General features: G+C 39.8%; 1 protein-coding gene across 1 annotated transcript in view; it reads right to left on the reverse strand.

Moving 5' to 3' along the window:
- Positions 1-8,716: 8,716 nt before the first annotated feature.
- LOC117359964 (putative neutral ceramidase C) overlaps positions 8,717-14,660 on the reverse strand; it is a 185,863-nt gene continuing 179,919 nt past the window's right edge. Inside the window, 1 exon segment of the mRNA XM_033943469.1 lies at positions 8,717-13,007. Coding sequence (XP_033799360.1) covers positions 12,833-13,007 — 175 coding nt within the window. The 3' untranslated portion in view covers positions 8,717-12,832.

Consider the following 14,660-nt stretch of genomic DNA (forward strand, 5'->3'; position numbering starts at 1 on the left):
TCTCTCCTGCAAAGGCCTAGCAGCGCTATAGAAATGACTAATAATAGTAGTAGTAGCTGGACCTATTTCAGTCACATCCAAGTTTCTAAACTGTGCTCTGACAGAGCAGTTGACCACGGGAGGGATTAAGGCATGACTCCTCCTTAATCCTCCAGTGGTTGCTCTCCTCCTCCCGCTCTCTGAAATTAAAACCTGAAAAGAAAACCAGGCTCTATGTCAGCTGTAGGTACTGTATTATGACCATTCTGAACAAAACAGAAAGCAGGCCTGAGGAATAAATAGCCTAGTGGTTAGTTCATTGGATTATAAATCAGGAAACACAGGTTGAAATCCCTCTATAACTCTATTAAATTCTTTCCCCCCTCCCCCTAAGTTCCCTCTAGGAGTAGAAAAAATACTTTCTGTGCCTAAAGATAAGACACCTACAAGCCCTGAAGGCTATTGAAGTGGTAGTATAGAAGGAGGCATTTTTCTGTTCTTAGAGGGATCGCATTTACATAGGGGGAGAGTGTGGTGCAGTGGTTAAAGCTCCAGCCTCAGCACCCTGAGGTTGTGGGTTCAAACCCACACTGCTCCTCGTGACCCTGGGCAAGTCACTCAATCCCCCAATTGCTCCAGGTACGTTAGATAGATTGTGAGCCCGCTGGGACAGAGAGGAAAAACTGCTTGAGTACCTGAATAAACACATGTAAACCGTTCTGAGCTTCCCTAGGAGAACAGTATAGAAAATTGAATAAATAACATAAATATTAAAAAAGTCACAGTAGGATTTGACCTGTATCTTTTGGCTTACAGTCCACTGTACAAACCCCTAGGCTACTCAACTGTTCTGCAAGGACATCTGTGTGGCCATTTTCATAGGAACACTGCCAGATAGTTGTCCCTGTGTCTTGTCTCCAGCATAAGAACATCTCTCTCATGTATTTTCAAACAGGAAGTCTGGACACTTTTCCTGTTTGAAAATTGCTTTGTGATGGACTTATTTTGTTTTGTAAATTCTGACTTGAACTCTCTTTTGAAAATGCCCTTCACATCAAACTGAAACTGAACAAAGCTAATCAACTTTATGGGTTTCTAGCCAAGACCAAGATGTTTATCAAAGAAACAGGTGGTTGAAAATATCTCTGTTATGGACTAACAGAGTTAAATATTACTTTTAAACAGATGAGTTTTTCAAAATCTCTTTGCTTGAGGCTCTACTCAAGAAGTTTAGAGGGCAAGGGAAGCATGAAAACATTCACTTCAATTGCCTGTTCTGGAAGACCCATAGTTTCAGTAATAGAGTATTTAACTAGGCTACATTCCCTGCCATACCTGGAGCTCTTATTGGCACCTGAATCTGGCACTTTGCACATATAGCAGATGCTCTGTCATCGAGCTGCAGCCCTTTACAGTGGGCTAATTAACATTGTAAGAAAATCCTGCAAATAATTTTACTTGTAGGTAAGCTTTATAATTGTTAATGGTTATTTATCTCTAATCTCACTTAGTTGGAGTTTCAGGCTAAACTTTGGGAATAGAAGGGATTACAAGTAAGTCTCTTGTTTTAATGATTCCCTGCATTATACTGTGCCCGTTTCTGATGTGCCTTCTAAGGTATTTAACTTATTCAATCATCAATTATATTTTGATGGAAATTTGCATAGAATACAGTGGTACTGAGGTGAGAAATAAAAGCAACAAATTTAAAGCAGTTATTTGAATAATTTCAGGCTTCATGAAAGTCATCTGCTTAAACACAAACGTTTTCAAATAGCTGAATAAATGGATTCTCTCTGTTTTACTAGCTCTGAAGGACACAGAAAGAAAACAGGGAACTAGCACCGTTCTGACCTCATATGTAAATTGATCCCCTTATTTTCTTACTTCTGCTACTCTATATTATCTACCCCTTTTACAAAGCCGCGGTAGTTGCTGCCACGCAGCAAACACTCAGATACCCATTAAATCCCTATGGGCATTGAAGCAATTACCACAGCAGCAGCCGCTTCCGCAGCTTTGTAAAAGGAGCCCTATATGTTCCATCTTTGCTTATCTAGTAATGTTCATAAGAACATAAGAAACGCCTTCACCGGATCAGACCTTGGTTCATCTAGTCCGGCGACCCGCACACGCGGAGGCCCAGTTAGGTGCTCCCTGTTGGAGACTCGGATTTCCCGTATCCCTCGATATGATTTGCAAGGAGGTGTGCATCCAACTTGCGCTTAAAACCCAAAACAGTAGTCTCCTGCGGAAGAGCATTCCAAGCGTCCACCACTCTCTGTGCGAAACAGAACTTCCTGACATTTGTCCTGAACCTGCTGCCACTCAGTTTCAGGCTATGACCTCTTGTCCGTGTCACATCTGAAAAAGTCAGTAGTTCTGCTTCCTGGCCTATTTTGTCATATCTTTTTAATATTTTTAAAGTTTCAATCATATCCCCTCGCAGTCTTCTCTTTTCGAGAATGAACAGTCCCAGTTTTCCGAGGCGTTCTTTGTAGCTCAAATTCTCCATACCTTTGACTAGTTTCGTGGCTCGCCTCTGCACCCTATGCAGTTTATTAAAATGTTTCACCATGTATTGGGTTGACATTGTAATGTAGCATACTAAACTATATGACATTATACTCACGGGAGTGTGTGGTGTAGTGGTTAGTGCTTCAGCCTCAGCACTCTGAGGTAATGGGTTCAAATCCCACATTGCTCCAAACGTGGGAAAGTCACTTAATCCCCCCCCTTCCCCATTGCCCCAGGTGTACATTAGATAGAGTGTGAGCCCACTGGGACAGACAGGGAAAAATGTTTGAGTACCTGAATGTAAACAATGGTTCCCAACCCTGTCCTGGAGGACCACCAGGCCAATCGGGTTTTCAGGCTAGCCCTAATGAATATGCATGAAGCAGATTTGCATGCCTGTCATTTCCATTATATGCAAATCTCTCTCATGCATATTCATTAGGGCTAGCCTGAAAACCCGATTGGCCTGGTGGTCCTCCAGGACACGGTTGGGAACCACTAATTTAGACTATAAGTGGTTTATGAATACTAAAAATAAATAAATTGTAATTTGAATAGTTTTGCTGCTGTAATTGTCTATTGCTTACGTTTGACTTCTTGTTGTACACCGCCTTGACGAAACGTTAGAAAGTAAGGTTAACCTTTTTGCAGATGACACCAAGGTATGTAACAGAGTGGACACCCCAGAGGGAGTGGAAAACATGAAAAAGGATCTGCAAAAGTTACAATGCTCTAATGTTTGGCAAATAAAATTCAATGCACTTGGGAAGTAAAAATCCGAGAGGTGAGAGATTGAAATGCACGGATGGGGAGAGGGACCTTGGGGTGATAGCATCTGAGGATCTGAAGGCAACAAAACAGTGTGACAAGGTGGTGGCTGTAGCCAGAAGGATGCTGGGCTGTATAGAAAGAGGCATAACCAGCAGAAAAAAGGAGGTATTGATGCCCCTGTACAGGTCACTGGTGAGGCCTCACCTGGAGTACTGTGTTCAGTTTTTGAGACTGTATCTGGCAAAGGATGTAAAAAGACTTGAAACGGTCCAGAGAAAAGCGTTGAAAATGGTATGGGGCTTGTGCTAAAGATGTACAAGAAGAGATTGGAAGACCTGAATATGTATACTCTAGAACAGTGGTCTCAAACTCAAACCCTTTGCAGGACCACATTTTGAATTTGTAGGTACATGGAGGGCTGCAGAAAAAATAGTTAATGTCTTATTAAAGAAATACAATTTTGCATGAGGTAAAACTCTTTATAGTTTATAAATCTTTCCTTTTGGCTAAGTCTTAATAATAATATTGTAATTTATAGCTAAAGAGACATATGATCAAGAAACTATTTTATTTTACTTTTGTGATTATGATAAACATGCCGAGGGCCTCAAAATAGTACCTGGGGGGCCGCATGTGGCCCCCGGGCCGCAGGTTTGAGACCACTGCTCTAGAGGAAAGAAGGGACAGGGGAAAAATGATACAGACATTTAAATACTTGCAAAGTATTAATATAGAAACAAATATTTTCCAAACAAAGGAAAATGGTAAAACTAGAGGGCATGAATTGAGGTTGCGGGGTGACAGACTTAGGAGTAATGATAGGAAATTCTTTTTCACGGAAAGGGTGGTAGATGCCTGGAATACCCTCCTGAGGGAGAGGGTGGAGATGAAAACAGTGACAGAATTCAAAATTGTGTGGGATGAACACAGAGCATCTCTAATTAGAAAATGAATGGTATAAAACAAACTTAGGCTGGTACTAGGCAACCCTGCACTGTCTGTGTCCCATATATGGTGATTTGGTTTAGGATGAGCTTTGATAGAAGCTCTAGTGACAGGAAGATTAGGATAGGCTGGAGTGGGTTTCAATGGTAACTCCAACAGTGGGAACCTAAAAACAGTACTGGGCTGACTTCTATGGTTTATTGCCCGGAAATATTAAAGACAAGACAATTTAACCAAGAATATAATGAGTGTGACTACTGGGCAGACTGCAAGGACCATTCATGTCTTTATCCGCTGTCATTTACTATGTTACTATGTAATTCCTTACAAAATCCTAATAAACTAAACAATACATTGAAAACGACACATCTCACTTAGGGCTCCTTTTACTAGGCTGTGCTAGTGGTTTTAGCGCACGTTACAATGCCACACACGCTAGATGCTAATGCCTCCATAGAGCTGGCATTAGTTTTGCTGCGTAGTGTGGGGGTTAGCGCACGCTAATCTTCAGCGCGTGCTAAAAACGCTACTGCAGCTTAGTAAAAGGAGCCCTTAGTTTATATATTATATACATGAACAATCGACTCAAGTTTGGTGCTTAATTCTAGGTTTTATTTTACGTTTATTTTTGTATTTGATATAAATACAGATTTAAATCTCCCACTAAAATTACATTATTCAATTCATTAAAGACATTAGCAATAAAATCCATAAAACTATCTTGTACAGAAGGCCAATGTCGCGGGGGGTGGGGGGAGGGACAGTAAAAAATATGCTACCTACCATCAGTGGAGTACCAAAGGGGGGGGGGCGGTCCTCCCCGGGTGCACGTTACAAGTGGGTGAACAGCCGGATGGGTCCACACTCCGGAGCCTCCCGCGCTGCTCTGAACGGCACCTCAGCACGGCTGTCATACTTATGTGGGCAGCCTTGCTGAAGTGCAGGAAGATCCTGCACTGCTGCCTCTGCTCCGGAAGTGGTAAGTGACTGGGGGTGGACTGGCAGCCGCAGTCATCGTGGGACGAAGAGCAGAGGAGTGCAGGCTTCATGGTTGAATCTCTACAAAGCTACAAAGACGCGATTATGCCGAACAAATGAAGTGGCCGGAATGGTTATTTCTTCTTCATGCTGGAGAAGTTGCTGGAATTGCGGCACCGCGGATTGCCGGTGAAAGGGGTACGGGACGCTGTGCTGCTTTGTTGTGCCTGGGATCCCTCCTGCCCGTATTGTAGTGGGGGGTGGGGGTAGGGGGTCCGCCTGGGCAGGAGGGGTTGGGCTCCCTCTTACCCCGATATCGTTGGGGGGGGGGGGGTTGGGGTGGATTCTGTAACCGGTGTTGTTTTTGACAGACACCGGTTACAGAATCCAACTTTTAGGCGAAGGACTGGCTCCTCCTTCGCCTAAAAGCTCTTGTTTTGGACGTTTGGGGCTTAGGCTTTTTTTAGGTTGATTATAGGGTATAAGTTTAGACGTAGTGGTGGTCTGGGCGTTTAAACAGCTGAACGTAGAGGCAGGCCATTATCAAAAAAAACCTCCTTTTGGATGTTTTTTTTGATTATGGACATTTTCCCTGCTTCTACTTTCAACATTTAAGGCCTTAGGCCAAAAGGGGACTTAGACGTTTTTTGTGATTATGCCCCTCCACGTCTACCATGCAATGTCTATTCCACAATGTTTGCCATCCCATGTCTACCATGCTAGGTTCTATCATACTAGGTTAGCCACGCTTGTAATACTATGTTTGCCATGCTATGTTTTGCCATTCTATGCTCGTCGTGCTATGTCTCACCATACTATGTTTTGTCATGTTATGTTTTACCATGCTTTGTTAACTATATTTTACCATCTTTGTCAGACGTCTTGCCATGCCATGTTTGCCCTCACTTTGTATAAATACATTTTATTATGTATGCAACCTTCTAACCCATTCTGAGCTCTCCTGGGAGGATGGGATATAAAACTAAATAAATAAAATAAATATTAGATTCAGTATCACCTATCGGTAGTTAATTATATTGCCATCATTTCTTAAACCCAGATGAGGTGGTAATATTCAGTGGCATGTAACTAGACAGTGTCACTGAAAAGTGGGAAGGTCAAGGACAGGACAAGTGGTAGAATTGAGGGAGGAGCCAGGAGTTATGCAGGTGCTGGCAATATTCAGTGATGGGACCTGCATAGCTAAATGGATGAATTTAAAACAGCTCAAAAGCTGTACCAAATTCACCCACCTAGTCATGCAGGCCTAAATGCTGAATATCAGCTGGGACCTGCATAATTATGTTTCCATTCCTAAGTCGTCGTCCCCCCAATCCTCCTCCCAGCCCCCGAAAAAGCCCCCTTGCTTCTTACCCCCTCCCCCATGAGATTGTAAATCCTCTTCCCTCCCCTCCAGGGATGACCTCATCCTCAACCCCCCCTCCTGGCTCTTGTGGCAGCCTCATGGCACTACACAAGTACGTGAGCTATAAAGTGGATCATTGAGCTGGGATCTGCAAAACTGTCTTTTGTGGGTCCCGGCTGAATATCGTCCAGGACCTGCATAGGCTTTGTCAGTCATCCCCACCAAATTTAGCCTCCAATATTCAGTGCTAGTGCCCAGACATGACCCGACACTGAATATCTAGGGCTTATACCAGCCAGTACGTTTATGCACACAACTACAAATTACTGCTTGTTGATGTCAATTATTGGTATTTAATGCCAAATTAGACCAATTAGATCATTTGGGGGCCCTTTTACCAAAGCTTAGCGCACGTTACATGATGCATCTCCTGTTTATACCTACGGGCCATGTGGCACTTATCTCATTGTTCATTATTTTCAATGCACCAATTGCAACTGTAGATTCTTTTTGTTATTTTCTCAGCTCTCTTGATAAAAAAAAATCTCACAAGTTGTTAAACTAGGATTTTATTAGCTAAATCATTTAAGTTGTTGATAAATTATTAGACTTCTCATCTTTGCATACACACTTATTCATGCTTACTTAATCTCATGCATGGACTATTGCAACACCATTTATTACAGTATCTCCTTGTATCAACTTTGACAGTTAAAAATACTTCAGAATTCAGCGGCCTAATTTCTTTGTAAAGCTGCCATGATCTCGCTTCTTAATTATTAAGATATTTACACTGGTTGTCCTTAAAATTTTGTACTCATTTAAAAATTCTATGCATTGTTCATAAAGCTCTCCATTCCGACACATCATCATTCGCTTCATCTATGAAAATTCCATATATACCCTCTTATAGTCTTTGGTCTCTTGATGTGAATCAACTAGTTCTCTCCTCACCAAAAAGAGCCCATTTGGAGTCAACAAGACATTTTGCTTTCCTTTTCCTAATGCCCAAATTATAGAACGATCTTCTATCACTTATCCAATTTGAATTATCAATTATTAAATTTAAGGTCTTCTTGAAGACATATTTTATTTTAACTTTCTTTTGATTCCCTTACTATGTAATATAAGCATTAAGGTGATATGAGCTGAGCCTGTTATTGATACGATTAATGGTTGTCACCTATGTAGGCTGCTGCAAATGGCTCTCCAGGCCCTCATGGACACACTGGGTTGGGGGGGGGGGGGGCAGGCAATGTTGGTATTTAATGATGTGCCTCCTGATTCACAGGAGCACCAGACCCTTAGTCTCCCAGGGGTAGTAATTGAGCTCCCTCTTAATTGACATTCTCCTAGCTGTCCTACCTCTTGTCCCTCCTCTTTCTTTTGCCTTTACCTCTCCCTCTTCCTCTCTATCACCATCTTTATCTCTACCTATCTCTCTCTTACACACACACACTCCTCTCTCCTCACTCTGTCTCTTTGCTACCTCTACTACCTCACTCCCACAAAGGAATGTTTCTCTGACGCATAACCATGTAATCTCCCTGGGAATACCAAGACCAACTCTTGTTGTAAACCGCCTAGAACTGACAGGTATTGGAGGGATAGAAGATACCAATGTAATGTAATATGTAGTTGTAGTTCTCTCTCTCTCTCTCTCTCTCTCTCTCTCTCTCATCGCAGGAACATCATTTCACTACCGCAGTAACATATTAACATCATCATTGATGTTCTCCATAATACTGGAGATGTTTTCCATGGTGTATTTTCAACACATGTGACATTTATCGGTGAATAATGAAACCATTGTTAGACACTGATTTCCCAGACATTTTTCTCAACAATTTTTGAAACACGCCATGTTTTAAGTGTTTTTTGATTATTGCTGTTAGATTTTGGTTATCTTCTGAGTGATGTCTAACTTCGGATAATAATAATAGCAGCTTTATTTATATCCTGTTATTCTTTTTACATCATATCAAAAAAACCCTACACATCAATTATATTTTTGTTTGAAAAAATGCACTTAAAAAATTCTACTTACCAAATACATTTTGGACACTTCTAGATAGTCACTTTCACATCTCATTTAATGTAAGAACATAAAAAAGAATCTTAAGAGAATTTGTAGAAAGAAATATCTTTATTTTTGTCATTTTAAAATTCTGAAGTATCTTTGTATGGGATAATGTAAGACAATTTAAACTTTTTGTGTAACAATTCTAATTCTCAATCACTGAATGGAAAATAATGGGCCAATCAAATTGCTTTAATCTAGTTTTCTTCCTATAGAAAAGCTAGATGCATATCTGCCCCTTCTGACTCAATAATTTAAATCAAATTTTCAAATGTTGATCACAGTTGACACCGATCAATAACTTAATATTGCAAGTTTTTCACAAGAAAATATCAGACATGGTTAGTTTCTGTTATTTATTGCATGTAGGCAGTGCTGTTTATGTTAGAAGTTTCAAGTTTATTAGTTCTTGATATCCTGCAAATTGTTTTACAACTTACAATAAAATCATTGTAGATACAAATGACATTTAAATTAAAATATTAATAAAACATCACAGAATACAAAAGGAGAAAGGGAGAACTACACTTTTTGATAGTAAAGTAAGGGTAAGTTGAAGTTCAATTTATTTGATATACCTCAAATATAAAACCAGGGTTAAAATCTAAGCGGTTTACAGTAGCATATAAAAAAAGGAGTGGGGAAACAAACTAAGACCGTTAACAAAGACAAGGGGTACATGCTTAAGTAGGAACATGAAAAAAGAACGAAGAGGTTAGTTACAATGAAGTCTAGGGTATAGAGAAAACGGAGAAGGATAAAACATTAGGGGGTCCTTTTACTAAGGCACGCTATCCGTTTTAGCTAAACACTAATGCATCAATAAGATATAATGGATGTGTTAGCACTTAGCACGCACTAAAATGGCTAGCATGCTTTAGTAAAAGGACCCCTAGGTTAGAAATTTAAAAAAGGGTTTCCCCTTTTTCTTTTTTTAATTGTTAATCTGTTCTGTGGACTGTGAAAAGAATGCCTGTGAGAAATAGAATGCTTTTAATTATGCCTTAAATTTTGAAAACGAACTTTCGTTACAAATGTAGTGTGGTAGAGTTTCCAGAGTGTAGGTGCCATAACCAAGAAAGAAGAATTCCTGTGGATGTCAAGAAATAGTTGTCTGGATGATGGAACAATTAGCAATTGTTATTGTGGAGAATAATAAACCAAAAATCTGAATAGGAATGAAGGAAGACCACATGATAGCATCTGGTAAGAAAGAACATTGTATTTGAAAGAAATACAGTATGAAATGGGCAGAATGTGTTCAGCTTTTAGACGAGGAGTGATGTGATCAAACTTTGACCAACGATAAAGTAGTCTTACTGCAGTATTTTGAACTAGCTGTAGCCAATGTAGCTGATACTTTGGGAGAACGATAAGGATGGAATTTCAATAGAGAGTGCCAGGGAATGAATTAAGATATGAAGTGAACTCATTTGAAGAAAAGATCTAACAGACCGGATTTGCCAAAAAGCAAAGAAAGAGGAGGAAACCACCTTTGAAATGTATGAATGAAAAAAATAGAGATATCAATCACAACTCCTAAGATCTTACTCGTTGTTGAAAGTTGTAAGGGAACACCTTTCATCTTAAAGTTTAAAGATTTTGCTGGTGAAATTTTTGAAGGAAAACCCATAACTGCATTTTTGTGAGAATTGATATTTAACTTGTTGATCGCTAGCCAATCTGCAATTTTGTCTAATTTCTCAGAGATTAATGAATAACTGAATGTTGAGAGTCCAGTGGTAAAATTAGCTGGATGTTATCAGCATAGATAAAGAAGGTGAACCCTAAAGATTGAAGAAACAGCATGAGGGAAGCAAGAAAGATATTGAAAAGAATAGGACCCAGCACTGAACCCTGAGGTATGCCAGAATGAAGTGAGTGAGTATTAGAAAGTTTTGGAATAGTAAACTGAGTGAGGTATGATTGGAACCATTGAAAGGCAGACCCTTTGATCTATATTTCATTAAGATGATTAAGGAGAATATCATGGTCGACCAAGTCGAAAGCGGCATACATGTCAAGAGAAAAGAGAACAGTGTCACGGTTGCTAGCCAAGATCTGACTTATATGATTTATGAGACCTAGAAATGTGTGCTCTGAGGAATGGTGTTGGCGAAAACCAGTTTGGCAAGGTTGCAGTACATTAGTACTAGTTAGAAAATCTGGTAATTGAATGGAGACTACTTTTTCAACTATTTTCGAAACAAATGGAAAATTTGAGCTTGGTCTGTAATTGGCTACAGTATTAGGGTCAAGTTTTTGGTTCTTAAAAAGAGGGGTAACTACAGTTTTTTCCAGTCATGAGGAAGTCTCAAATAGAAAGACTATTGTTAACCATTGACAGTAATGGTTCAAGGAGTGGATCAAGGAAACGCGATAGAAGAGAAGTAGTTCCGTTGTACAAAGATGCTTTTATAGACTATGAATGATACGGGCCCTCTCTAAGGTTTTAGATTCTTCTGCATTGAATATTCCTATCCATTCCCTTGGCATATCTAGTCTTGATTATAGTAATGTGCTTTACAAAGGGAGCTAAGGTGCTTGCAAATTATTCAGAATACTGCAATAAAGATCATTGAGAATGAAAAAAAATTTTGATCACGTTACTCCACTTTTAATAAAAGCTTATTGGCTCCCAGTAACACACAGAATTACATATATAATTCTACTTTTGACATTTAAAACACACAATACAAATCTTCTGGAATTTTTAAACAGATTTTTGATCCCTTATACCCATGCTAGAACCCTGAGATCTAATGCCCAACACCTTTTACACACCCCATCAATATGCCAGTTTAGCATGCATCGATCATCAATCTTTTCCATTACAGCTCCCACGCTCTGGAACGCTATGCCTGCAGATCTACAAGAAGAATCATCTTTGGAACGATTTAAAACAAAATTTTAAACATTTTTATTTAAAGACGCTTTCAACCTTTAAGTTAACATCTTCCCTTTATTACGATTATTACTTCTAGAAGGGTCCCATCCAATAGTTCTTCCCTTTATTGTCTCTCTTTTCTATAGGCGATGTAGTTCTACCCCTCTTCTCTAGTGTACCAGTATGTTAGTTTGTTATATCTTTTGCGTCCCCCAGATTTTACTTTATAATGTAAATTTACTTGTACTCCGCTTAGAAATTTGATAAAAGGAATATAAAAATTTTAATAAACTTGTAATAGGGTCAGTTGGAGGAGATGAAAGTTTTAAAGATATAACTATTTTCTTTAAGGAAGCATAGGTTTGAAGATTGAAAGAAGTTAGTGCTGCTACTGGCACTAAGGATGGTAGTGGTTGAGAATTGTCAGTTGCAGAACATGTTACAGGCAGAGCGGCAAAGTTGTCAATTGTACAACAGATAGCAGGTGATAAAACAGGTATGATAGATTGCTGCAGTTTAATTTTTTCTTGAAATCCTAGTGCAAAATCTTCAGCAGTAAGGGATGGCTGCGGAGCAGATGGAGGAGAATTGGAGAGTGAGTTTATTAGTTTATGAAAGATAGGATGGATTCAAGTCACGCTTGAGAATATTGAAGACGTATATTGCGTTTAGCACTGTGCAACATGTGAGAGTACTGTAATGATGCATTTTTAAAGACTCTAAGAGTAGTATCCGAGAGATTTTTGCGCCAAGAACGCTCAGTGCTACGCAGTTGGCGGCATAGTAGAATTAGACCAGAGTGATAACGAAGGTGTAAAGAACTGTGCTTAGAGGGAACAGTAATTAAGGGTGCAGAACGATCAAGGGCTGACTTAAGGGTCTAATCCCAAGTATGAATTTGGTCAGTAAAGAGCACGTAGAAAAATTAACAGGAAATGCTTCACAGTCCTTGAAGAAGCTTGCAGAAGTGAGAGACTTTAAATTACGGACTTGTTTCACCAGAGAGGTGGAGATAGAGGAAGCTGTAGGATTAGTAGCAGTGTAAGTAACTGTAAGAGAGCATAGTCAGACCATGGAACTGGAAGAATAGCTGGAGTAGAGAAGTGAGACATGTGTTTGTGGGCAATATATAAGGGCAAGGGGCAGGCTAATTTTTTGACCAGAGTGTTCCAATTATGAATTTTAGAATCAGTTGCCTATGTAAAGGCATCAGTAAATAGAAAAGTCTTGAGGTCTTTCTTAAAAGTAATAAAGGAAGGTTGAAGCCTAAGATGAGTGGGCAACATATTCTATAGTTCCGGACCCTGCACTATTTCTCTGTAACTTTAAACTCTGAAGATTGGCCTTCATAGGGTATCATTGTCAGTAATGTCTTATAATGGCCAAAATGCTGAATCCTGTATTTCCCAGGTTTAGTGGTTTCTGGGATGTACCACTGCACTGTGGCATTGCTCTTCCCTTGTGTTCCTTTAGTCCAAATAAATCTAGTAGTAGAATAAAACAGATTAGGATAACAATAATTTGTAAGAATGCCAACAAACTACAAACTAACAAGTTGATATATTCTAATGTTGTAGAGCAAGCTTAAAAGAATCAGGATATGAAATATATATTTTTGGCACAAAGAAATTCCAGTTAAATTTAAAACAGTTATAATGATCATGAATTTTTATGCAAAAATAATATATCTAAAAACAATAACAGCATTTTATGGTCTCTCTTCTTTCACAAAAACATATGATCAAATGATATTCCCAGAGCTAAATAAAATTTAAATTTATACAGCATTGTAGCAGCATAGGTGAGGTTGTGATGTTGGGCCCCAAAAAACAGAGTTCTCAACGAGGGGAGAGTCAAATACAAACACTTGGTTTATATTCACAAGAATATAAAGAAGGTCATTTTTGATAAGACATCTAAGTCCAACTTTGGACGTTTCATACAAGACATCCAAAAGTCAGGAGTGGAGAAATGTTCATTTTCGAAACTGCTAGACGTCCATCTTATTTTTTTGAAAATCGCCTACTTAAAACGTCTTGGCCAACAGGATGTCCAACTTTAGGACTTCTGAAAAATCATGTCTATTTATAAAACCAAGATCCAGAGTATACTGTACAGCTTAGTTTATATTTCAGAGGAGAAGATATTACTTAATTCTGTTTATTATGCACCTCAACCCATTATGATTTTTGTTATTATTAAGAAGAAAACATTATTAAGAAGAAAACAGGGTAGACTGGACAGCAAAGCCAGTGGCAAATTACAGACTAGTCAATTTAGTAAGGTTTGAGCTTATCAGGACTAGAGAATGACAAGGGGAAAAATTCTGTCCCCGTCACTGCCCCATCCCCGGACCACCATCCTCTTCACCGCCCCATCCCCAATGTCCCCTTTACCACCCCATCACCATCTCTGCCGCCCCTTCATCGCCCCATCCCCGTCCCCGCCGTCCCTTTCACCACACCGTCCCCGTCCCCGCAGCATCCATGCAAGCCTCAGTACTGCAATATTTAGCTTATTCCTTCCTTATAAATCAAAGTTCTGGCTGCTGAACTAGAGAAAGAGATGTTCAGCTGGCAGGGCTTTCTTTATAAATTTTTATAAACACAATTAATATACTAATTTATCCTAAAGCAAAATAAATAAATAGAATTTTTTTTTCTACCTTTGTTGTCTGGTTTCTGCTTCCCTCATCTTCTCATTAAGTTCCTTCCATCTACTGTCTGCCATCTCTCTGCATCTTCCATTTGCTCTGTTACTGTGTCTCTCCCTTCACCCCTCCCCCCATTGGTCTGGCACCCATCTTCTGCCCTCCGCTCCCCCTTAGTCTGGCATCTCTGTCTTCTTCCCTTCCAGCATCTTCTCCCCATTCTCTATTCCCCATTTCCCTTCAGCATCTTCTCTTCCCCATTTCCCAGCATCTTCTCTCCACTCTCCCTTCCCCATTTCCCAGCATCTTCTCCCCACTCTCTCTTCCCCATTTCCTAGCATCTTCTCCCCACTCTCTCTGCCCCATTTCACAGCATCTTCTCCCCTCTCTTTCTTTCCCAGTTCCCTTCAGGCTGCTTCAACATCTTCTCCTCTCCATCCCCCCACCCCCAGCACCCTTCGCGCAGTCCAGCAGCTCACTCCTGCCA

The sequence above is a fragment of the Geotrypetes seraphini genome, chromosome 4, assembly GCF_902459505.1.
Source record: "Geotrypetes seraphini chromosome 4, aGeoSer1.1, whole genome shotgun sequence".
Taxonomy (NCBI): Eukaryota; Metazoa; Chordata; class Amphibia; order Gymnophiona; family Dermophiidae; genus Geotrypetes; species Geotrypetes seraphini.